Here is a 24,234-nt window from a genome sequence, read left to right on the forward strand (position 1 = left end):
CAAAAGGCTTGGCCTTTTCACTCTTCAGTTGGGCATTTTCTTTGTTTATCAAACATCAATCAAACTAGTGAACCAAAATCACTAAACCGAACAAAACCAAACCAAAATTTACAAAATTCGAGTTCCGAGTGGTATGAAAAAATTTACATTGAATAATCCGAAATAAACTGGAATATGATCTGACTATACAAAACCAAAAGAACATAGTGTGAATGTGTGATTATCTAAATAGTCATGGGAGATGATCACAAGTTGATCCTCAAATAGGATAAAAAAACAGAGTTGTAAAATGTTTCATTTACCTTAAAAAGTTTACAGTCTGCAGAGACAATGAAGGATCCTCGATGGGTGTTCCTGTGTCTTGTAGTTCGATTATCATGGGATCAAAATACGAAGATTCTCTCTCGAGACAGGGATCAAAAGGAGTAAGGGAAAGAGACAGTGATACTCCATCATCATCATGGAAGCTCCTTGATCGTGAGGGCACCTTGCTTCTAGAAGATACCAGAGCAGAAACTCCAACCAGCCCTAAGGAAAGCTCCAATTCCGGAGCCATCAGTTCCGAGTTAACTGCAGTTTGGCCGTAGAGAGAGTTGGAAGGTTCTTGAGATGTTGCAACTGTCATCTGCATCATAATAAATCAAGTGATTATACACTAATTTCTAGGTGAATCTGAAAAAGAAAAAGAAGTTTTCAGTTCAACTTATGGTAAATTTTACCCGCATCCGCTTCTTGCTTCTATCACAGTCTTCATCACTCTCTCTGGACTCTAGGTTGTCCTCTATTTCTGATATCCCATCCCTTAAGGAAGAGAACTTCACGACCCGTCGTACTCCGCATCCTTTAATCCTCTGAGGTAAAAGGCAACAAGCTTCTGTGTTGCGGTCAGGGCCAAAGTTGTCGCAGGAACAAGCATAGCTGTGGTAGTAAAACTCAAGTTGTACACCGTTGTCGTTCAGTTCAGATGGCGATTCAACGAATTCTTGTTCAGAGAGCTGAAACAAGAACGAAGCCAGAAGATCCATATTACATGAGGCCAGTTCATTGCAAAAAGGAATTATGCCTTTTTTGCCTCGAAAAAAACCAGCGAACTCCGATGTCTGCATGACGATCTTCGGGGTGAGTTGGAGGTCCAATCACAATGCAAGCTTTAAGAGAAAAAGAGCTCTCAGATAAAGGGATAGTCAGGGAACTTCCACAAGCTCGATATGTGAAATACGTAGGCACTTCTCCACCTGGTAAAACAGCACATAAGAAGACTGATTGTAGGATGAATTCCTGTGCATCTCTATCCAAATTGAAGCAATTATTGAAATTCGGCATGCCGGAACTCAGATGATATGGAATAACTTCCTCCACAATCTGAGAAGTAATAGTCGTTGGTAACTGATCATGCATTGTTGTGATTCCTCCACAGTCTGAAAAGTCTGCATTAATACGTATCTTCTTTAAAATATTTGGGGAGACATTTTTTAACTTCTTGCACCGAGTCATCGTTAGTTTAGCGAGATGCCCCATCTTCTCAATCCAGGAAGAAACTTCTTCAATCGCAGTGTCGTCTAGATAGAGATTTTCTATTCTAGTTGAAATCTGAGGAAAAATTCTCAACTTTGAGCATCCTCTGAGATCGAGGTCACAAAGAGATACCAAGTTGACGTCTGTTGGTAGCACCTCGAGCATTATGCATCCTTTCATGCTCAAGATCGTCAAGTTTTTGAGATTCCTAATTGAAGAAGGAAGCATCACCAAACTTTTGCAATTGTCGAGTTCCATCAATTTAAGGTTGGTGGCCTTTGAAAGATCTGGAATTTCTTTCAGGCTTTCACATCCTGACAAAACCATCCCTGCGAGACTTCCAAGCGACTGAAAAAGAAACAAGAGACATCTTAAACAATTGAAATTAACCAAAAGAGCACTAATAAATTATACAATCTTTTCCCATATACAGCAAACAAGAAGAATGATCCAACAGGTAAGAAAGGTTCCTTGCATGTGTTGCAGTAGTTAAATTAGATTGATTGATCATCATTTGTTATATGATAAGATTAAAATCTCTAATGATGATATAACAGACAGGCAAAATACAAGAAAGTTGCCTTGCCTCCTGAGCACACAAAATAATCACAACATTAACAATGAATTGCGATTAAATACCTGAACACCTCCCCATAACTTTTCAAGCCTGCTAGAGCTCATTTCAAGTTCAGTGAGATATTCAGGGTGAAAGTTGGTAGGCATACATCTCATTGGAACACCATACCAGTAGAGGTCAACAAGGTGAGAGAGATTCTCAATCCAGAAACAATCTTCTTCTCCTTCTATCGCATTTTCACTTAGAAAAAGCTCTGAAATGTTCCTTGATATCCGAGGAAATTTTTTCAACTTAGAGCATCCTCTAAGATCGAGGCTTTCAAGAGATTTCAAGTTGACATCAGCGGGCAGAACCTTAAGCTTTGAGCATCCCTTCATTGATAATACCCGCAGTTTATTCAGATTTTGAATTGAGGAAGGGAGTGTCACCAAAGATGTGCATCCCCGAAGATTCAATTTCTCGAGATTTATGGCTTTTGAAAGATCTGGAATCTCTTTCAAATCTGCAGACCAACGCATATCCATCTTCTTGAGACTTCGAAGAAGCTGAAACAAAAAAAAAAGAGAAAACAATACAGACATGGTGCCTCCTCCATATATTTTCATTAACTAAAAGAATGAAAAATTACAAGTTTTTGTTTCAAATGGAATGGAAAACTAACTAATCTAGTGGAAGACTATGAAATAAACGTTAAATGTAGTACCTGAGTTCCTTCCCACAGCTTCTCAAGCTTACTATCAATCATTTTGATTTTGACCAGATTCTACGCCCTGAAGTTACAAGGCATACTCTTGGATGGATATTCATCCCAATGTAGCAATCTGACTTTACGAGGAAAATGAACAAGGTCTCGAGGTAAATACAATCTGTTTTCACCAGTCTCCCTTGACCTCTTTTTGTAAAAGTTTAGAAATTTGAGATTACGCATTCCTTTGAATGAATTTTCATCTACAAACAACGGCTCGTTGATTTCTGACATGTTAAAATATATGCCATGAACATTCTCTGTGCCCTGAAATAAAAATCCACACAAAAAAGAAAGCATCTTAACAATCACAATAATGACCGAACACCATATGACTTTCTTAAATTCAAATAGAGTCAGTCAGGCAAGAAAAGCATATGTGAAAACTCACAGTATGATCGGTAAGTACATCACAAATATCCTCTGCATCCACCAAGAACCGACGTTTTCCTGGATTGTTAATGGACTCTGAACGAACAATTTCTTTTCCTAACTTCTCTAACAAACTGTGCATTTGAACAGTCTTGTCTGGTTGCATAGATAGAAAAGAAACAGTCTCGTCTGATGGTGTTATACGTATGAGAGACTTATCAGCAAGCATTCTAAGCCCAATCTTAGCACTATCTCCGAGCAAGTTTTCTATGTGATTGACTTTACGACCACTGAATAAGCATGCAATGGAAAGGAATAAATCTTGATCTTCACCATCTAACCCATCATAGCTGACTCTAAATGTTTTCTCAATTTTTCCATCCAAACTATTTCGGAGCCTAGGTAGCATCTCCACCCACTCCTCCTTGTCCATCCCTCTCAAAGAAGAACCAAAGACATTGAGACCCAAAGGAAGATTACCCGAAAGCTTTGCAACTTCAACTTCGAGTTCCCTGTAACCATAAGGAGGAAGGTTTTGCCCAAAAGCAGATCGACAGAACATCTGCAGAGCCAGATCTTCCGATGGGAACTCCACCTCGTAAATAAGGTCAATCTTATGAGACTTTAGAAGTTTCCTGTCTTGAGTTATCACAACAATTCTGCTCCCAGATCCAAACCATCTAGTTTGTCCCACCAAGGTCTTTAGTAATTCAAGATCGACCACATCATCAACGATGATAAGAACTTTCTTGTGCTTCAGCTTCTGTTCCACCATACCTAAATGAGATATCTTTATGTCCTTTTGACATAGAATTTCTGATAAAATCTGTTCTTCCCAACTCAACTTCATGCCATAATCATCCCGGTGTGTTCTCGTATTGATACGAATTCCCAAAGAACGGCACACACTTGGTCGGTATCAGATGGATAGATCATTGACTCCAGCTGGATCTCGGAGCAGATGCTAAGGCGTGAGAAATAAATTCTGAAAATCCTTAGGCCTAAACTCGCGGACAATAACTTAGAACAAAGGGTGGAATAAAGAGAAAGAATTCGCCGATAAAAGGATGTTAGGGCGTGGGAAATGGATTCCCAAAAATCCCTAAGCCCCAATTACTACTAACGGAAACTTAAACTTTGCAGACAAAGGCTGCGTCAAGTTCTATGGATTGAACTTGATAAACCGAAATGATTCAAGAGGCTAACCACCTAAGGAATCGAAAAGTTCAAAAAGAACAAAGGAGAAATCTCAATTTTATTTGATAAGTGAATGGCGAAAATGAGAAGAGGTACAAGCCTTTATATAGCAGGCGGAGTAGTCCAAGAGACAAACTCGAAAATGACAGAAAAATTCATAGTCTTTGACTGAAATAAATAAGCTAAGGACTGACTCTTCGGCTGGCCTTTGACTGACTCTTGAATTGCCAAGCCGAAAATGACTCTTGCGCTGCCGACCCATGAACCAGACCGCAAACAAACCTAGGTCGAGAGATGAGCAATGGACTTAACCTCATTAAAACTCCACCCAATAAACTCATTGAGACAAACCCGGGTGTAAGGAAAAAGAGTATTAAGCCATCACCCGGACCGGATTAGTTACAGCCGGTGTTCATGAGCACGGTCACAATCTTGGGTGATGCTGGGTCGCCTGGTCCGATCTTGATCCCATTAAGAACAGCCTGAACCGTCCTTGCCAGCTTCTTAGCTCTGGATCGCGTCATAGGTCCATCCGGTACGGCCAAATGTGCTTCCGGAACCTCAATTCTCTTGTTTGGGTCGTCCTCCGGGTCCATGATCGTATCATCCTCCCCCTCTTGAAAAGGACTTGTCCTCAAGTCTGGTCCATCTGCGACAAAGGGAATAAGGTCAGAAATGTTGAAGCTGGTACTGACTAAGTACTTACCTCGTAAATCAATCTTATGGGCGTTGTCATTGATCCGCTCAAGGACCGTAAAAAGACCATCCACACGAGGTAATAACTTGGACTTCCTTTCCTCCGGAAACCTGTCCTTCCTCAAGTAGACCCATACTAGATCGCCTGGTTCGAACACTTTTTGGCTCCGGCCCTTATTAGCATGCTTCTTGTAAACCTCGGTCTTCCTTTCAATGTTCTGCTTGGCCTTCTCATGAATCTGCTTGACAAGCTCGGCCTTTTTCTTTCCATCTATACTTACACGCTCAGACATAGGTAAAGGCGTAAGATCAAGAGGAGTAAGAGGGTTAAAACCATAAACCATTTGAAACGGGGAGAAAAATGTAGTAGAATGAACCGCATGGTTATAAGCAAATTTTACATGTGGTAGACAATCTTCCCACGTCCTAAGGTTCTTTTTAATAACAGAACGAAGTAGTGCGGACAAGGTTCTATTAACGACCTCGGTTTGGCCGTCGGTCTATGGGTGGCAAGTGGTGGAAAAGCATAACTTAGTACCTAGTTTTGACCAAAGTGTTTTCCAAAAATAACTAAGGAATTTAACATCGCGGTTAGAAACTATAGTCTTAGGCATTCCGTGCAACCTAACCACTTCTCTAAAGAACAAATCAGCCACATTAGACGCATCATCAGTCTTATGACAAGGTATAAAGTGCGCCATTTTTGAGAACCTATCGACCACAACAAAGACAGAATCCCGACCCGTCCTAGTTCTTGGTAATCCTAACATAAAATCCATAGAAATGTTCATCCAAGAAGAGCTAGGAATGGGTAAGGGAGTGTACATACCTGGGGATTGGCTTTTGGATTTCGCATACTTACAGGTGATGCATCGGCCGCAAATTCTTTCCACATCTCTTTTCAAATGCGGCCAGAAGAAATGATCCTGGACCACACTAAGAGTCTTGGCCATTCCAAAGTGTCCCATCAAACCGCCGCCATGAGCTTCCCTAACAAGCAGATCACGAAGGGAGACATTAGGTATACAAAGACGGTTTTCATAAAACAAGAAGTCATCACTCCGAAAATATTTTCCAGTGGCAAATTTAGAACAGGATTGATAAACTTCCTGGAAATCTGGATCGGAGGTGTAAGCTTCTTTGATCATTTCAAAACCGAGGACCTTGGCGTCTAAGGTCGAGATCAGGGTGTATCTGCGGGACAAGGCGTCGGCCACAACGTTTTCCTTTCCCTGTTTGTACTGGATCACGTACGGAAACGTTTCAATAAACTCCACCCATCTGGCATGCCGCTTATTCAGTTTCTGCTGGCCCTTGAGGTGTTTAAGAGATTGATGATCCGTATGAATCACAAACTCCTTTGGCCAGAGGTAGTGTTGCCAGGTTTGGAGCGCACGGACCAAGGCATAATGCTCCTTGTCGTAGGTGGAATAGTTCAAGGTCGCGCCACCAAGCTTCTCACTGAATTAGGACCGCACCAAAGGTTTTCATAAAATCAGGCAAAGAAAGTAGAGGTGCATGAGTTAGCCTGTTTTTAAGGAGTTGGAACGCCTCTTCTTGTGCCGTGCCCCATTTAAATCCAACGTCCTTTTTGATTACTTCGGTGAGAGACGCTGCTATGGTACTGAAGTCCTTTACAAACCGTCGGTAGAAACCGGCCAGGCCATGAAAGCTTCAGACCTCTCCAACCGTCTTGGAACTGGGCCAGTCTTTGATCGCCTTGATCTTCTCTTCGTCGACCTGGACCCCATTGGCACCTACAACAAAGCCTAGGAACACAACACTATCCGCGTAAAAAGTACACTTTTTCAAGTTCCCAAACAATTGCTCCTTCCTAAGCACTTCTAAGACTAACCGCAAATGCTCTAAGTGCTCAGTCAAGTTCTTGCTATAGACTAAGATATCATCAAAGTACACAACGACAAAAACGCCTATGAACAACCGCAAGACATGGTTCATAAGTCTCATGAAAGTGCTAGGGGCGTTGGTTAAGCCAAACGGCATTACCAACCATTCACAAAGCCCATGCTTTGTCTTAAAGGCTGTTTTCCATTCGTCCCCCTCTTTCATCCTTATTTGGTGATAGCCCTTTTCAAATCTATCTTAGAAAAAAAGACAAGATCCGTGAAATTCATCAAGCATATCATCCAAACGAGGAATGGGATGTCTGTATTTTACCGTGATATTGTTGATTGCACGACAATCAATACACATACGCCAAGTGCCATCCTTCTTTGGCACAAGTAAGACCGGGACCGCGCAAGGACTCATACTCTCTCGTATATGTCCTTTCTCCATCAGCTCTCCGACCTGCCACTGTAGTTCCATTGTTTCAACAGGGTTGGTTCGATACGCGGGTCGGTTTGGCAAGGACGCACCAAGAACAAAATCGATCTGATGTTCTATTCCGCGGATGGGAGGTAATCTACTTGGGCTTTCTTCTGGAAAGACGTCATTGTATTCCTGCAAAAGAGGCAAAACGCTGCTCGGAAGATCCGGCTCACGGTCAGTAAGGCTAGCCAAAGCATTTCTAAACATTAACAAGACAAAGGATTGTCTCGTAAGCACGGCGTGCTTAAGTTCACTTGGCCTCACAAAAAGGATTTTTTTTCTCACGGGTAAACTCTCTAAGGCCGTTTCTGGGGTTTTTCTCACTCTCAGATTTAGTGGAAGTGTTTAGATGGTCACTCACAACGCTTTTTCCTTTGTGGCTTTGCTCGAGTTTGATCTGGTCTAGGTAGACCTCTTGCGGAGACAAAGGCGCTAGGGTGATCTTGCGGCCTTGGTGTTCGAACATGTATTTGTTGGAGAAGCCATCATGAATGGCCTTGCGGTCATACTGCCAAAGTCGGCCCAAAAGGATATGACCAGCTTCCATTGGTAACACATCACACATGATCTCATCCTCGTACCGTCCGATAGATAATGAAACCGAGACCTGCTTGGTGACCTTCAGGTGCCTTTGGTTGTTTAGCCATCTGAGACTATAAGGCTGCGGGTGCTTGTGCGTCTCCAGGCCAAGTTTCTCCACCATTGTAGTGCTTGCCACGTTCGTACAGCTGCCTCCATCGATGATCAGGTTGCAGACCTTACCCTTTACCAAGCACCGGGTATGAAATAGGTTCTCGCGCTGATCTTCCTCTTTTACGGGTTCTTGAGCTAGTAGGACTCTCCGGGCAACGAGCAATTCACCTTCTGCTGCTCGTTCCTCATCTTCCTCATCGTCATAAATCGGTCCAGTATCCTCTCCATCGGACACGATTTCACCTGAGTCAAGAAGCAACATGGTTCATTGGTTCGGACATTTATAAGCATAATGACCTTTACCTCGACACTTAAAACATTCGATGTCGCGGTGTCTAGCCAGTGTAGCCTCGGCTTTTCCTTTGAAGTCGGGTGTAGAAGAGCTGGGTTTGGAATCCGATATGGGCTTAGCATCGGATCGAGATGGGTAGCTCGGCTTATCTGTTGGTCGCGAACTGGAACCATATGCGGGTCGGTTGGTGCCTTTGCGTTTCAGCTGTTGTTCCACTAGTACTGCCTTGTGGTACATCTCGCCAATGTCCTGATAGTCCTGCAACTCCATACGGTCTTGTATATCACGGTTGAGGCCACTCAAGAACCGGGCCATTGTCGCATCCTCTGGTTCTACCGTATCGGCTTTTAGCATTAGCCGATCCATCTCTTGGTAATACTCCTTAACATTCTTGGATCCCTGGGTCAAACGTCTGAGTCAAGTGTGCAACTCCCGATGGTAGTGGCTTGGTACGAATCTGCGTCTCATCATTCGTGCCATCTCATCCCAAGTTTCAACCGGTCGGTCACCGTTCCTTCTCCGGTTGGTAACAACTTGGTCCCACCAGTCTACCGCGTACCCATGGAACTCGGTGGCGGCCAGGTTGATCTTCTTTCTTTCTGAGAAGTTCTGACAACCAAATAAAATGTTGATCTTCTTTTACCACTCAAGGAACGCGTCTGGATCGGTTGTACCATAGAAAGATGGGACCCTCAGCTTCATGCCTCCAAGGTCATTGTCGTTTCGGGCTTGGACTGGTTCAGGTTCGTATTGTCCCCGGCCTTGATCATTACGGTCTTGTCGAGCCTCGTCCCGGTTACGACCGCGGGTTGGATCTGGGTTATTTCGTTCACGACCGTGGTTCGGCAAATTGTTTTGACCACATCTATCTTCTCGGCCGCGTCTGGGTCGTATCTGACTACCACCCGAGGTATGTCCGTCAGCGTAAAATGGGTTGTCTCCGACAAACTCATTCCGGTTATGATTTCTCTCCCTCCGGGTTGGGTCCTCCTGATCACTGCGATCAGCTCCTCTGTCCCGTCTAGGCTGGTCCACTTCCAACCGTTCCATACACTGATTCATGTGATCCAGCAGCTGAGTAATCTGGTCCAGCCTATGGTTCATAGTGACTTTTCTTACTTCTTTTGACCGAATAGTGGATGGATCGTCGCTAGAAGACATATAATACCTCGCAAAACAAACAAACAAACAAGTTAGCAAAAAATTCTCGCAAAGTGTTTCACTCGGTGTTTCACTCAACTCTCTTAAGGATCTCACAACACTCAAGAGACTCTCCTTGGTTCTAAGGGAACTAAATCAAAAACTCGATGTAGATCTCTAAACCAATTCAGAATATCAAGCAATTATGAAGAGAAGATAGATAGAAAATAATTTTTTTGATTTTCCACAGATCTTTTTTTTTTTTAAACTTCTTTTTTTTTTTTTTTTTTTTAGATAGATCTGGAATTACAAAAGAAAGAAAGGATAAGACGGAATTTGAAAAGACAAAAAGATAGATAATACCGCTTTCTTCAAGTGCGTGGCTCTGATACCACTTGATACGAATTCCCAAAGAACGGCACACACTTGGTCGGTATCAGATGGATAGATCCTTGACTCCAGCTGGATCTCGGAGCAGATGCTAAGGCGTGAGAAATAAATCCCAAAAATCCTTAGGCCCAAACTCGCGGAGAATAACTTGGAACAAGGGGGAGGAAAAAGAGAAAGAGTTCGCTGGTAAAAGGATGTTAGGGCGTGGGAAATGGATTCCCGAAAATCCCTAAACCCCGATTACTACTAACGGAAACTTAAACTTTGCAGGCGAAGGCTGCGTCAAGTTCTATGGATTGAACTTGATAAACCGAAATGATTCAAGAGGCTAACCACCTAAGGAATCGAAAAGTTCAAAAAGAACAAAGGAGAAATCTCAATTTTATTTGATAAGTGAATGGCGAAAATGAGAAGGGGTACAAGCCTTTATATAGCAGGCGGAGTAGTCCAAGAGACAAACTCAAAAATTACAGAAAATTTAATAAAGTCTTTAACTGAAATAAATAAGCTAATGACTGATTCTTCGGCTGGCCTTTGACTGACTCTTGAATTGCCAAGCCGAAATGACTCTTGCGCTGCCGATCCATGAACCAGACCGCAAACAAACCTAGGTCGAGAGATGGGCAATGGACTTAACCTCATTAAATCCCCACCCGGTAAACCCATTGGGACAAACCCGGGTGTAAGGAAAAAGAGTATTAAGCCATCACCCGGACCGGATTAGTTACGGCGTTCATGAGCACGGTCACAATCTTGGGTGATGCTGGGTCGCCTGGTCCGATCTTGATCCCATTAAGAACAGCCTGAACCGTCCCTGCCAGCTTCTTAGCTCTGGATCGCGTCATAGGTCCATCCGGTACGGCCAAATGTGCTTCCGGAACCTCGATTCCCTTGTCTGGGTCGTCCTCCGGGTCCATGATCGTATCACGTATAAGAGACGAAAGCATGATGGTGGAATCTACCAGAAAGTTGACTGTATAGAGCTCTTCCTATGGTACTCTTACCAATCCCTGAAGCCCTCACAATTCCTACCATTCTCACTTCCTCAGATTCCAAACTCAAAACCGAATTCAATTTCTCTAAATGAGCTGTAATCCCAACAAAGTCACCAAAATCATTTGATGATGTCATGAGCTTATTCAACACATCCTTGGCGATTTTTTCAATCATGTTTGCTTCATCACTCCTAAATATTAATGGTGAAAAACCCAATCAAGAAGTAATCGTAAGAACAATCGAAATCTATGCAAAGACAATTAAAAAGCAACATACCAATTCCGAGAATCCTCTCCGGCCAAATTTGCTACCTCTGTTAAAGCTCGGATCCATCTTTCTTTATGATCATCTGATTTGCCTTTGCAAGTTTTTTCAAACCCTTCTCCGAATTCTCCGGTCTGTTTTCTAACATCAGAAGGATCCACATCGTAAAAAATCGGAATCACCATTTGATTCAGTTCCTTAAAGCACATGTGGATCTCCACCAATTCATTCAAACACCAGGTCGAAGAAGCGTAGTTCTTTGAGAAAACGATTAATCGCCGATAAAAGCTCATGTGCGATGGGTCTGCTTCTCTCGATGCCATGGTCTATGAATGTAATGATCAATTTGCGATTGAGCTTCTCGAGAAGGTGGCTGAGGAATGATTTGCGTACATCTTCACCGCTGAAACTCGGGAAAACATCGTATCTCCAGGTACGAGAAGAGGAAGAAGAAGCCCCATGGAAAATGATAGAGAAGAGATTTTGAAACTCGTATAGAGACGAAGTGTGGACAGTATTGTAACAGTAGCAGAGACATAGTGGGAAAGGAAGGACTCAAGGAGAAACTTGGCAGCGTTGATTGACGCGTTGAAGAAGACTTAAGGAAATTTCGAGCTGATTTTCCACTTTCCATTCAAACCATAAATTTTTTTTATCCGTCAATTGAAAAAGAAAATAGATGTCAAAAAAAAAGAGAGGAAAAGAGAAGAGCTATTCATGGGCCGTAGGCAATTTGAACAAATAAATAAATAAATAAAACCTATGGCCCATAGGCCTATAGCCAAGTAAGCACAGTCACAAGACTCATAATTCATATATAAATCGTTTGAAAATTAACTATTTTAATTAAAATTATTATTTTAATAATTTTCATAACAATTATAAAAATCAAAATCGAAAAATAAATGTAGAAAATAGATAAAAAAAAAATTTTCTTGATTATCTTCCTGAAATCAATCTTACGGGCAAATCAGATATAAAATTTGGAGAAAGATGATTTTTTTGAGATTTTTTTTTTTAATTGGGTTGTTTTTTGGGGCCGGAGAATTATGTTGGATTTGGTTGTAACCAAGTTTAATTTAGGTTTAACATCAAATTGAAATGGTTGATATAGTTGATTGGTAATTAAGCATTTAATCGAATAAAAACAGACTTGTATGTTCTGAAGTTTTGAATTTTGAATTTGTGGGGGATATAAGTTTTTAACTTTTGAGAAGAAGGGGGGTTAAGGTTTTTAATTTTACTTTGGTGTGTTATAGACAGAAGCTATAATTCAGGAGATATATGATACAATATGCTAAATTTTACGAAAAATAGATAGTTTATCCTAAAAAAATAAGAAGAAAATATAATATAATGTACTAGATATGAAAATGATATTTATATACTGTTACAAAATACTTTTAAACTTAATTTACAAAATTGTTAGTTTTTAATGTTTAGTTGTGTTTCACAAACAGTTGGGATAAAATATAATATGAGTATAATTTTTTTTTGGTCAAATAATTTAATTATAAATATGAAACATGAATTTATAAAGTTCATATAACGTTTTCCACGATTTTGCGTAGGTTTGAGTATACTAATGCACCACAATGACATAATAGATGACATTATACTGTATGCTAGTTTCTATATATTTAATACCACTAACAAAAGGATGATTTGTATTAATCAGTTCAATAATAATTCTCAGGAATGCTTTCTAACTTCGGTCTCCATTTTCCATCGTCACAACCTCCTCTTTTGTCGTCTTCTTCTTGTACATGGACTTTGGAGATGTTTTTACCTTTGAGTTTTAGGACATGAACTAAGTGTTCGACAGAGTTTATCCCTCCCCCGTGATCCAAGATTTGTCTGAGTTCTTGTTTTGATACCACCACTTTGATCATAGTAGATTCCCTTTCCGATTCTTCTTCCTCTTTGGATGATGTATGCAGCGGCTGGGGTTTCAGATCATCAATTTTCTCCTTTCCGGCGAGAATCTTGTCGCTTCTCAAGCAGTTTCCCATTTGGAATTTTTGTCACCCTCCAGATATAGTTTTAATTCAAAGAAAAAAGAAAGAAGAGAAATGTTGATAGATAGAGAGAGAGGTTGATGAGCACAGAAGCTCTTTTGTGTGTATACATAGACAGACAAATTAAAGAGACACGATTTACGCGCAGCATTTGCATGAGTATGAGATTTGAATTCCTATTTTATTTTTGTACGTATTTGAATTAGATATATACTTATGTACTCATACACGCTTTTAGATATTTAAATACATAAAAGATTAATCACGTACGTCGGTCGATATTCTTATATGTATATGACTACGGACAAAGAGTGGAAATAAAATAAGAAATAATTGGAAGAAATAACATGTTCTGATATGAAATAACATTTTTAAGGATACTTTTTGTATTTATTGGATAAAATGCTCTTAGTTAGCTATTATCTGACGCTTTATCTTTTTTTTTTTGTCTAGCTTTTGATCGAGCACTCGTCGACGTAGGTGATGTATGAACTCGCCGCTGTACGAATGTCGAGAAAGATTAAACGGTGTTTAGGATTTAACATTTTGGACAAGGTCTATAAGCAGGGCCGGATCTGGGCCAAGCCAATTGAAACATTTGTTTTAAATCCTCAAAATTTTTTTGTCTAATTTAACTTATAAATTTTTCTAAATTTTTTTTTTTTTTCATAAAACCAATTAAACCCCTATTTTTTTCCCCCAAAATCGGCAGTATCTATAAGAGATGTTCTTCATATAACAGATGTCTGCATTGTACTGTAGACGTTTACAAAATTAAAAAGAGATAAGAGATATTTTATGGATAAAATATTACATAGAGATTATATTTCATATTTTGTCCTAGTGGTTTTGGTCGCGCCTAAGCGATTAATTTTAAGAATACAATGTTAAACGGTAACATTGTGGCTTGTAATCCGCAACTTTTTTTTGTTTATAACTTAATCGGCATGTTTCTTTGTAATCCATCGTCCTCAAAAAATATTATCAAATAGTCAAAACTACATGGGCTGTTGTGTTATAACTTATAAGTAATGTCCTAATTTTTGTTTCCTAATTCATGGAAAAAGTTAAGAGAATGTTAACTATGATTGTTAACACTACCCTTAATTTGTATGTGTTAGTTTAGGGAAGACACAGAGACAGAAATTAAACTTGAAGAAAATCTCCCTAAAATTATTTATCAATATGGCTAAAACTGTGAAATCTTAATAAAAATTTAGTTACTAAAACCAAATCAGTTGTTATCATAAAAAATAAAGAAACAGTAAAAATAGATTAAATAATTCCTAAAATCTTTTTATTCTATATAAGAAATATGATTTTATTTGATATATATGAAAATGAAAAGATAATTGAAGATTTTTATTGTATTTATGATAAAAGATAAAGTAAATATTCTTAATAATTTTCTAAAAATCATACTTTGTTATAAATTACACTGTCAAGAAATCATAAGAAAATCAAAAACTAGAATAATATTAAGTACTCGAAAATACAAAAAGAAAAAAAAAACTTATGAAAAAGGAAAAAATCATGAAATCATGTGAAATATGGAAGCAGACTAAAATTTAACAATGGGCATAAATAAGTTTTGTTAAGTTATTGGCCGGAATTTATATACTTCTATATAATTATAATACTTTTCTTATGGGGGCTGCACGCAGTAAGATATGAGTAGATCCGTTCCGGGTAAATTCCCATCAGAATACCATTATGTTTTCTGTATTGTAAACCCTTTAAATAATTATCCTTAGCTGTCCCAAACAAGAAGAAAAGAAACAACTATCCTTAATTTTAAACCCATTTAAGAAAAGAATAATAATGGACCCCCAGTATTCTGTATTCTTTATAAAAAAAAAGCTAAACAATTATGACTATTTTATGATTATATGTGCATATAAATGGTCTAAAGTTTAGATTTTTTATTTGGTAGAAGAAGAAAAACAAAATCTACAGTTATCCGTAGAATCTTTTTTTTTTCGAAAAAAAAAAAAATTATGGAGGAAGACAAGGTAGATATTTTAAAGGAAGATGAAAGAGAAGCAATGGAGGAAGAGAAAAGCAAGAAGAGCAGAGTGCAAGATGAGAAAGTGCCATTTTACAAGCTTTTCTCGTTTGCTGACAGAAACGACGTAGTTTTGATGACTGTAGGAACCATCTCCGCCGTGGCCAACGGCCTGACTCAGCCGCTTTTGACTCTATTATTCGGCCAGATCGTCAACGCATTTGGCTCCTTTGAAATTTTTAAAGAAGTCTCCAAGGTTAGTTAAGGTTCTTAAGCTTGCTTTGTTCAGATTCTTAGTGAGTTGATGAAAGATTGTTAAATCGCTTAAAACCATCTCAACTTAGAAAATAATCAATGAAAATTCAATTAACCTCCTTCATAAACCAATATTCTGATTAGTTTGTTATTCTTCTTTCTCCAATGTTAATGTTACTGAAAAAAATATATTTCAGATTGCAGTGAAGATTCTTTATCTTGCGGTTTATGCATGTGTCTTCTCCTTTCTACGTAAGCCCACACTTGTTCAAACTATTTTATCCCCTCAGGTTTGCCTTAACTTACAGTCCAAGTTAAACCTATCTTATTGGTTCTTATGCAGAGGTCTCGTGCTGGGTGGTTACTGGAGAACGTCAATCCACTAGAATTCGTAGTCTATACCTAAAGACGATATTACAACAAGAGATTGGCTTCTTCGACACTGAGACAAGCACAGGAGAAGTCATTGGAAGAATGTCTGGAGACACCATTTTGATTCAAGATGCCATGGGAGAAAAGGTTTTTTTTTGGTGTGTGTTTATATTCTCATTTTCATTGCAAGATACTAAAAAATATGGATCGTTTTTACTATGCAGGTCGGGAAATTTATACAGCTGATAGCAACATTCTTTGGTGGATTCGTGGTGGCTTTCATAAGGGGATGGGAACTCACTTTGATTCTTATGGTGTGTATCCCTTTGATCGTGGCCGTAGGTGCAATAGCAGCCCTAACCATGTCCAAAATGGTTGGTAGTGGACAAGCCGCTTATGCGGAAGCTGGAAACGTGGTGGACCAGGCCGTAGGTGGCATTAGAACAGTAAGTTCTCGCATTTGAAACTGTCATGTTTTAAGTAATTCAAAACTGTTTCTCTAAGTCAATGTTCAAAATTTTGGTTGAGTGGCCTGGTATAACGCGTAGCGAAATTTTGAACATGACTTAATTATTTTTAATTTTCATTGTTTAACGCTTTATGAGTTCATATTTGATCCACTTGCATGTGAATTCATAACAAAAGACTAGATTTTCAGGTGGTAGCATTCACTGGAGAGAAACAAGCGATAGACAAATACAATAGAAAGCTCGAGATTGCCTACAAGTCTACGGTTAAACAAGGGCTGATCTCGGGTCTAGGCATGGGCGTGATGTTGTTTGTGACCTTTAGTAGCTATGGTTTCGCGGTTTGGTACGGTGCCAAGCTTATGGTCGAGAAAGGTTATGATGGTGGCCAAGTTGTGAATGTGATTTTTTCGGTCCTTGCTGGAGGAATGTGAGTGTAAACATCTCATATCACACAAAATTTACATTACCTTCAAAGCGTTCTTGCGCCACAAGGGAAAGTTTAATTCTCACACATTTTTGTAGGTCATTAGGGCAGACATCTCCGTGTCTTAACGCCTTTGCGTCTGGACAAGCTGCGACTTTCAAAATGTTCAAGACAATCAAAAGAAACCCAAAGATTGATGCTTATGACCCGACCGGTATGGTTTTAGAGGAGATTCAAGGAGACATCGAGCTAAAAGACGTCTACTTTCATTACCCGGCGAGACCTGAAGTGCAGATATTTGCTGGATTCTCGTTGTTTATACCGAGTGGCACAACCGTGGCTCTAGTGGGACAAAGCGGGAGCGGGAAGTCGACAGTGATTAGTCTTATTGAGAGATTCTATGATCCAGAAGCAGGACAAGTGCTAATAGACAACAATGATTTAAAGAAGCTTAAGTTAAAATGGATCAGAAGCAAGATTGGTCTTGTTAGCCAAGAACCTACACTTTTTGCGACCACAATAAGAGAGAACATTGCTTATGGAAAAGAAAACGCAACTGATCATGAGATTAGAACTGCGATTGAGCTAGCTAACGCATCTAAATTCATTAGAAATATCCCAGAGGTGCTTGAGTTATACATCTAATTTTAGTTAGAACCAAGAAACATATTTTTTTTTAGAATTTGTAACATTGTTTGGTGAGTTTACAGGGTTTAGACGCGATGGTAGGAGAGAAGGGGACACAATTATCTGGCGGGCAGAAACAGAGGATTGCGATCGCTAGAGCGATTCTGAAAAACCCTAAAATCCTTCTTCTTGATGAAGCTACAAGTGCCTTGGACGCAGAATCTGAACACATTGTTCAAGATGCGCTAGTAAACTTAATGGCTAATAGAACCACCGTCGTGGTGGCTCACCGGCTAACCACCATAAGAACAGCAAACATGGTAGCTGTTGTGCACGAGGGAAAAATAATCGAAAAAGGTGTCATCTTTTGCCCAAAGTAATCATTTTTTTGTATATGTATAATGATAACAATATTCCATAATGTTTTTGAAATTGTGGCATAGGAACTCACGAGGAGATGATTCAAGATCCAGAGGGAGCTTACTCGCAGCTTGTCCGTCTACAAGAAGGATCAAATGAAGAATCAGAGAGAAATGAAACGAGTTTCGAGAGTGATCATATGCAAGTTGGTCAAACTAGCAGCCGTAGACTCTCATCAAGAAGGATGAGTAGACACTCTTCGAGAAGTCGACTAAACGATGAACGTCACGATAGTAGCTCTAACGAAAACAGAGCGGCCTTGAAGCGCAAGAAAGTATCGTTGAGACGACTTGCTAGCCTCAACAAGGCAGAGATCCCGGTTCTGTTGCTCGGTTCAGTGGCTGCAATGGTTCATGGCACAATGTACCCAATCTTTGGTTATCTACTATCAAGCTCCATCAACATGTTCTTTGAGCCTCCTGATGAATTAAAGAAAGATGCACGTTTCTGGTCGATCATTTATGTTCTTCTTGGTTTGGTTAATTTGGTATCAGTTCCAATTCAGAACTATTTATTTGGTATCGCTGGGGGAAGACTAATCAAACGCATCCGGTCGATGACATTCGATAAAGTCTTGCACCAAGAGATTAGTTGGTTCGACAATACCGCAAATTCAAGGTACATACATGATCTTTATCTTCAAAATCTCACCAGTCTTGTTTTATTCTTGGATGAACCAAATATAACGTTCTTCGACATGTTGCGTTTTGTTTAGCGGTGCGATTGGATCGAGATTGTCAACAGATGCTTCAACAGTAAAAAGTCTAGTTGGTGATGCATTGGCCTTGATCGTTGAAACTATAACCAATGTTGCTGCTGGTTTGATAATAGCGTTTGTGGCTAATTGGAAGTTAGCTTTCATTGTTCTTTTTGTTTCACCCGTTATTGTCTTCCAAGGATACCTTCAGACAAAGCTTCTCAGCAAATTCAGCGCAGACGCAAAAGTAAGTGTTTAACATTTTGGTTTAATTCCATAACCGGTTTTGATGTGTTTTTCGTGATCCGGTTTTACTTCGGTTCAGGAGAAGTATGAAGAGGCAGGCCAAGTTGCAAACGAGGCAGTGAGCAGCATAAGGACGGTAGCATCCTTTTGCGCCGAGAAGAAACTGATGAATTTATATGAAACAAAATGCAAAGGGGCAAAGAATGAAGGTGTCCGGTTAGGACTCGTGAACGGTTTGGGTTATGGTTTCTCATTCTTTGTACTCTATTGCATCAATGCCTTAACTTTCTATGCTGGTTCGTATATGATTGAGCATGAGGAAGCCACATTTAAAGAATTCTTCAATGTAAGAGCCAAGAAAATATTCGGTTTAGTCTTGTTTTGGTTTCATCCTTTTGGTTTATGATCTTTGAGTGGTTTATATTTTGCAGGTTTTCTTTGCACTAACGGTCACAGCAGTAGGAGTATCTCATACTAGTGCATTAGCGCCTGACACAACCAAAGCCAAAGACTCTGCATCTTCAATCTTTGATATTCTTGATAGTAAACCGAAGATCGACTCGAGTTCAGATCAAGGAACAACGTTAGCTAACGTGAAAGGCGACATCGAGTTCAAACACGTTAGTTTCCGTTACCCGACGCGACCAGATATTCAGATTTTTCATGACTTGTGCTTGGTTATCCCCTCCGGCAAGGTAGGTCAAAAGAAAAAAAAAACAGAGTATTTCTCGGTTAAGTCAGACCGATCGGTTTACAAGTTTAATTGTTTTTTTTTTTTGGATTTTTTAGACCGTTGCATTGGTGGGAGAGAGTGGAAGTGGGAAATCGACTGTGATAAGCATGGTTTTGAGATTCTATGATCCAGATTTAGGCAAGATACTTCTAGACAATGTCGAGATTCAGTCATTTAAATTGAGCTGGTTAAGACAACAAATGGGTTTGGTTAGCCAAGAACCAGTTCTCTTCAACGAGACAATTAGATCAAACATCGTCTATGGCAAAACCGGAGGATTCACTGAGGAAGACATCACAAACGCAGCTAAAGCGGCTAATGCGCATAACTTCATCAGCTCATTGCCTGAGGGTTACGAAACGTCGGTTGGGGAACGCGGCGTTCAACTATCAGGTGGTCAAAAGCAGCGAATCGCGATCGCTCGTGCCATTCTTAAAGATCCTAAGATTCTTTTGCTTGATGAGGCGACAAGTGCGTTAGACGCCGAGTCTGAGCGGGTGGTGCAAGACGCACTTGAGAGGGTGATGGTGAACCGGACCACAGTGGTGGTGGCTCACCGGCTCGGTACGGTTAAGAACGCAGACGTGATCGCAGTTGTTAAAAATGGTGTGATCGTGGAGAAAGGAAGACACGAGAGGCTAATGAAGATTTCAGGTGGTGCGTATGCTTCGCTTGTCGCGCTTCACATGAGTTCCAACTAAGTTATGTACTTGCTAAATGTAATCTAGCAATTTTCTGCATTTGATTTGAATAAATTCTTTTGCATTGAACCTATATAAATCAACTTCAAGATAGGCGTCACATAACAGAAAATACAAAAGTTGTAATATATGGAAGCGAAGTAGTGATCATAGGATATGCAAAACAAAATTCTGATTAAGAAAGCAAAACACTGGTTTTCAGTTATGGAAGTGTTTAACGATCGCAAGAAACGGTTTTAGACAAGACTTAACAGAGATGTTGTATAATCCGTACGTAATCTTACTATTTTTTTTTTTTCATTGCTGCTCTGAGCCACTGATCTTGATATCAGAGAGTTTGTGCTCACTTAAATAACTTTCTTATATTTTATTATTCACAATACTAAACCTTTTTATAAAAATAAATGTAGATAATCAGTTGATTTATGTTTTGTAATGATTGGGAAAGTTTCTCCTTTTTTTGGCTAGAGTTTGAAAATGTTACGTACTATAATTGCAAACATTTTTTTAAAAAAGGTAAAAACTTCCTCTCATGTCATTAATTCCGAGACAATTACACATTACAAAATTTGGTCAAAACCATAAACAAAGCGAAACAAATAACATTAAACACAAATAACAAAATTAAACATCAATAAAAACATTAATAAGGGAAAAGAAAAGATTAAGACGTTGAAACTCAATTGGATCTCCTAATAAACTTTTTTAATATTTTTTATTAAAATGGAAAGAATAATGATGAAACATGTGTTAGGAAAAAGGTGAGGAAGGAAAAAATATTTTTTTTCCTCCATATTGAAGAACCAATCATATGCATTTACATGTTTTAAAAACGTCTCTTATGCGTTCTAATATAAGCGACGTTTTCTCTACTTTTACATAAAACACTGATTAAAATAATAATATTTATTTTTAAGAGATGTTGTAAGAGACATCAATGTTCATGTCTAAGAGACATGAGGAAATTAAATAAAGTAGCTGGGTCCTCTGCATTGATAGATCAGAATCAAAGCAAGACCTGGACAGTTATTACCAGATTCTTTCTCCAGTGCATCAAGAACAGCCTACAAATCTGGGTTTTCGGGTTCATTCACGGAGCTATAACATCGAGTCGTAAGAACATCCAGTAATGCAATAACAACACCAATAGCAGCGACCACCATGAACACAATACTTATCTGCTGAAACATGTAGTAGAACAATGCTTACAGAGCTGTGTACAAACACACCATGAAAATTTCATAAAAAATCCTTACTCCTTTGTGCTTGGGTCTTACCGCAGCATTGATGCAGGAGAAAGTCGTGAAAACGATGCCAGTCCACCCAGCACATCTCCGAGCCCACGTATGGTCGACGGAAGAGATGTACTTACTGGGATCCAAGTTGAAGTATAAACATCACCACAGCGAGGAGATATAAAGCCAAGTTCTTCAACAACGTCGACATCATTGTTGGCGATGATATTTTTGGCTCTCTAAATGGCGAAGATAAGTGAACACGCAATGAAGCTCCATCTCCTCAAGGCATCCATTGTTATGGGGCTCGTCTATTGCTACCTCGTCAATGTACTGGTAAGGTACCGATATTCTGGTGTGAGAGTATAAATGTACAACCCCACTACTGTAAAAACCTGGTTTCCGTTGAAGTACAAGTGTACAACAAACGAAATGTTAAAATGTACAACAACACCCTAAGAAGGCAAAATTGTAAACCTTTGGCCAAAGTATACATCATGGTGTATTTTGAAGTTGTATATGTTTCAAGCCAAGTTGTTAAATCAAACTTCACCATCTTTTTGAAATTTTTGAAACAAAAAAACTCAAAAGAAAATGGGAATTACTGTATTGTGATTAAAAGCAAAGGGTGAGAGAAAATGAACGAAGACGTTTATGGTTTTATAAACGTTTTGACATTGTTATTCAGTAGGATTATTACAAATACTATTTCGATTTAATATAAATATTTTAGAATACGTTTATACCATGTGGGTTTTTCTAGTGATAACAACATTGCTTGAAGTGCACAATTACCGCACAATTACTACTTCACATGTTAATTTTTTTTTTTAAAAAAAGCATGTTAAAATTTTACAACCAATCCAAGAAAACAAGCCTAAATATCAGAATCTCCCAAATAATATTCAGGAAACTCAAAAATAGAAAAAAAACTACAAAATCACTTAGCTCAGCTAAATCAGAAGAATTTTTTTTCTTTTTTTTTTTAACCAAAATGTAGTGATCATTTAAGGACTAATTAAGATCAACCACATGTCTATAAGAAACACTCCTCCAAAAAAAAGCTGCAGAAGACTTTAATTGAACAGAGAGAAATAAGTAAAGTAATATACATTAACTACCAGAGATTTAACCATCAAAATATCTTCATTTATCATAGTAAGTAGAAAACTCTAGAATCACGGTCCTCTATATATTCCACACCTCGTGAGTATAACAAACATTCACCAACTTGCAAAAATATTAGAAAAAAGAGAATGGTGAGGTTCGGACTCACCTATTTCTTACGGATGTATACGGCAGAAGAGTTTAAGGTGATCTAAAAAACTTCACCGCCATCTATGCCGGCGCCATGACAGAGGTAATAATTTTCTTTGGCTCCTCAAATGGCAAAGATAAGAAGATAAGTGAACACACAACCAATCCAAAGAAACAAGCCTAAAGATCTTAATTTTCTAACATAATATTCATGAAACTTAAAAATGGAAAATAAAAACTACAAAATCACTTGATAGATCCCCTTTCCCTTGCGACGGATGGATCCTGACTTGGTGAACTAACTACAGGTCCGAATATACTGCAATCACCCAGTTTAGCTCAGCTAAATTAGAAGAAATGTTTGTTTTTCTTTTAACTAAAATGTAGTGATAATTTAAAGATTGATTAAGATCAACCACATGCCTATTAGAAATACTCTCTAAAACACTCCGCAAGATCCCAAGTTGTTGGTCCAAATTTTGCTAACGATGAGTGTAATGGTAAAGGATGCCAAAATTTTGAAATTTCTGAATTGTGGTTAATTTCAGTTTTGCTTTTAAAGCCCTTATTACTTGCTTTTGATCTCGACTTTGTTTTTGTTTTTGAAGATTCTAAATTTCATCAACGGAGACAAACATTGACGCATGGTTATTTTGTAAGAAAAAGGCAACAATAGTCAATATTTTGTAAAACGTATGATAGTTTTTGTAAGATACCAAAAATGAATCATTATTTTGTAAAAAAGGCAACAAAAAGCAAAAATTAGCTTTTCCAAAGAAAAAAAAAACAGAATACGTCGTGTAACATTTGGAGAGACAATTTTATCGTTAAAATTTGATTTGATCCCGTCATAGTCAAAATTCACTCTTTATAAAAAAAAACTTTTCAAAAGAGAAACTAATAGAAATAGGAACAGCTTCATAACTTGTATACAACAACAACAACAAAAGAAGGCTTAAATGAGGATGCACAGGACGTCAAAGTTGTATCTAGTTATTTTACTAATTAGGAGTCTTTTTTTTTAAACTAAATTTACATAAGACTGTTGACGTCCCTAAACAAAAAAGCTAGCTAACACGGGGCAATACAATAGTGATTCTTGCTAAAAAAACAGACGGTAGACCGAACGCGTTCGAGAAGAAAAAATGGAAAAAAGTTGAAGGATGTTAGAATAGTGGAGAAAATGTTATGTTATGATCTTCAAAATCCCAAATTTGATAATATATTTGTTGTAATTACCGAAGAAACAATTTTTAAGAGGTTATGGCTTTTGAAGAACTCTTGGGTTCTTTACAAACTTGCACTACAAAAAACAAAGTGATAGGATGAAAAACTTTCATTGAAAAATATAGCGACTAGCGTTGCAATGAACTAGTAATGAATAAAATTGTTAAATTATCTTTATGTTGCGAAAAAATAATAATTCTCTTTCTCAAAAAAAAAATTATCCAAAGACTTGATAAATTAAAAGAAAAAAAAATAGAGTTAAATGGTTGAATATCAGGATGACTTATTAATTAAAAGAATGAGAAGTAATGTTTCTAAATGAAGTAAATACAATAATGA

At 38.6% G+C, this 24,234-nt stretch overlaps 4 protein-coding genes across 6 annotated transcripts; 1 reads left to right on the forward strand and 3 right to left on the reverse strand.

Annotated features, from left to right (window-relative positions):
* Positions 1-148: 148 nt before the first annotated feature.
* Positions 149-4,203, reverse strand: LOC18028813 (protein SUPPRESSOR OF npr1-1, CONSTITUTIVE 1). 3 transcript variants are annotated; one of them, XM_024148813.1, is made up of 5 exons: positions 3,229-4,203; positions 2,796-3,104; positions 2,261-2,637; positions 720-1,863; positions 149-625 (listed from the first exon to the last, which is right to left on the reverse strand). In XM_024148813.1, exons 1-2 carry the CDS (start codon positions 4,057-4,059, stop codon positions 2,856-2,858), a joined length of 1,080 nt encoding a protein of 359 aa, XP_024004581.1. In that variant the 5' UTR covers positions 4,060-4,203; the 3' UTR covers positions 149-625; positions 720-1,863; positions 2,261-2,637; positions 2,796-2,855. The 3 variants fall into 3 exon arrangements, with proteins under 3 accessions (XP_024004581.1, XP_024004580.1, XP_024004579.1); XM_024148812.1 differs by having other exon boundaries at positions 2,155-2,637; XM_024148811.1 differs by lacking the exons at positions 2,796-3,104; positions 3,229-4,203 and having other exon boundaries at positions 2,155-2,635.
* Positions 4,204-10,321: 6,118 nt separating this feature from the next.
* On the reverse strand, positions 10,322-11,727 carry LOC18028814 (disease resistance protein RLM3). Its single transcript, XM_006414454.2, has 2 exons — positions 11,221-11,727; positions 10,322-11,134 (listed from the first exon to the last, which is right to left on the reverse strand). Exons 1-2 carry the CDS (start codon positions 11,529-11,531, stop codon positions 10,873-10,875), a joined length of 573 nt encoding a protein of 190 aa, XP_006414517.2. The 5' UTR covers positions 11,532-11,727; the 3' UTR covers positions 10,322-10,872.
* Positions 11,728-12,887: 1,160 nt separating this feature from the next.
* Positions 12,888-13,220, reverse strand: LOC18028815. Its single transcript, XM_006414455.1, has one exon. The coding sequence runs from the start codon at positions 13,218-13,220 to the stop codon at positions 12,888-12,890; it is 333 nt and encodes a 110-aa protein (XP_006414518.1).
* A 1,991-nt stretch (positions 13,221-15,211) lies between these two features.
* Positions 15,212-20,176, forward strand: LOC18028816 (ABC transporter B family member 9). The gene is given in 12 exon segments (XM_024149719.1): positions 15,212-15,487; positions 15,684-15,803; positions 15,805-16,005; positions 16,083-16,304; positions 16,517-16,755; positions 16,851-17,376; positions 17,463-17,736; positions 17,823-18,417; positions 18,515-18,743; positions 18,822-19,088; positions 19,174-19,437; positions 19,532-20,176. Coding segments are annotated over 12 exon segments (3,846 nt in total). The 5' UTR covers positions 15,212-15,223.
* Positions 20,177-24,234: the final 4,058 nt, after the last annotated feature.

The sequence above is a fragment of the Eutrema salsugineum genome, unplaced genomic scaffold (genome assembly GCF_000478725.1).
Source record: "Eutrema salsugineum unplaced genomic scaffold, Eutsalg1_0 scaffold_1, whole genome shotgun sequence".
NCBI lineage: Eukaryota > Viridiplantae > Streptophyta > Magnoliopsida > Brassicales > Brassicaceae > Eutrema > Eutrema salsugineum.

Coding starts and splice junctions, on each gene's coding strand:
- LOC18028814 (XM_006414454.2), bottom strand. CDS start 11,531: ATGGCATCGAGAGAAGCAGACCCATCGCACATGAGCTTTTATCGGCGA. Junction 11,135..11,220: donor GGAGAGGATTCTCGGAATTG/GTATGTTGCTTT, acceptor ATTAATATTTAG/GAGTGATGAAGCAAACATGA.
- LOC18028813 (XM_024148811.1), bottom strand. CDS start 2,616: ATGGATATGCGTTGGTCTGCAGATTTGAAAGAGATTCCAGATCTTTCA. Junction 1,864..2,154: donor AGTTATGGGGAGGTGTTCAG/GTATTTAATCGC, acceptor TTTCTTTTTCAG/TCGCTTGGAAGTCTCGCAGG.
- LOC18028815 (XM_006414455.1), bottom strand. CDS start 13,220: ATGGGAAACTGCTTGAGAAGCGACAAGATTCTCGCCGGAAAGGAGAAA.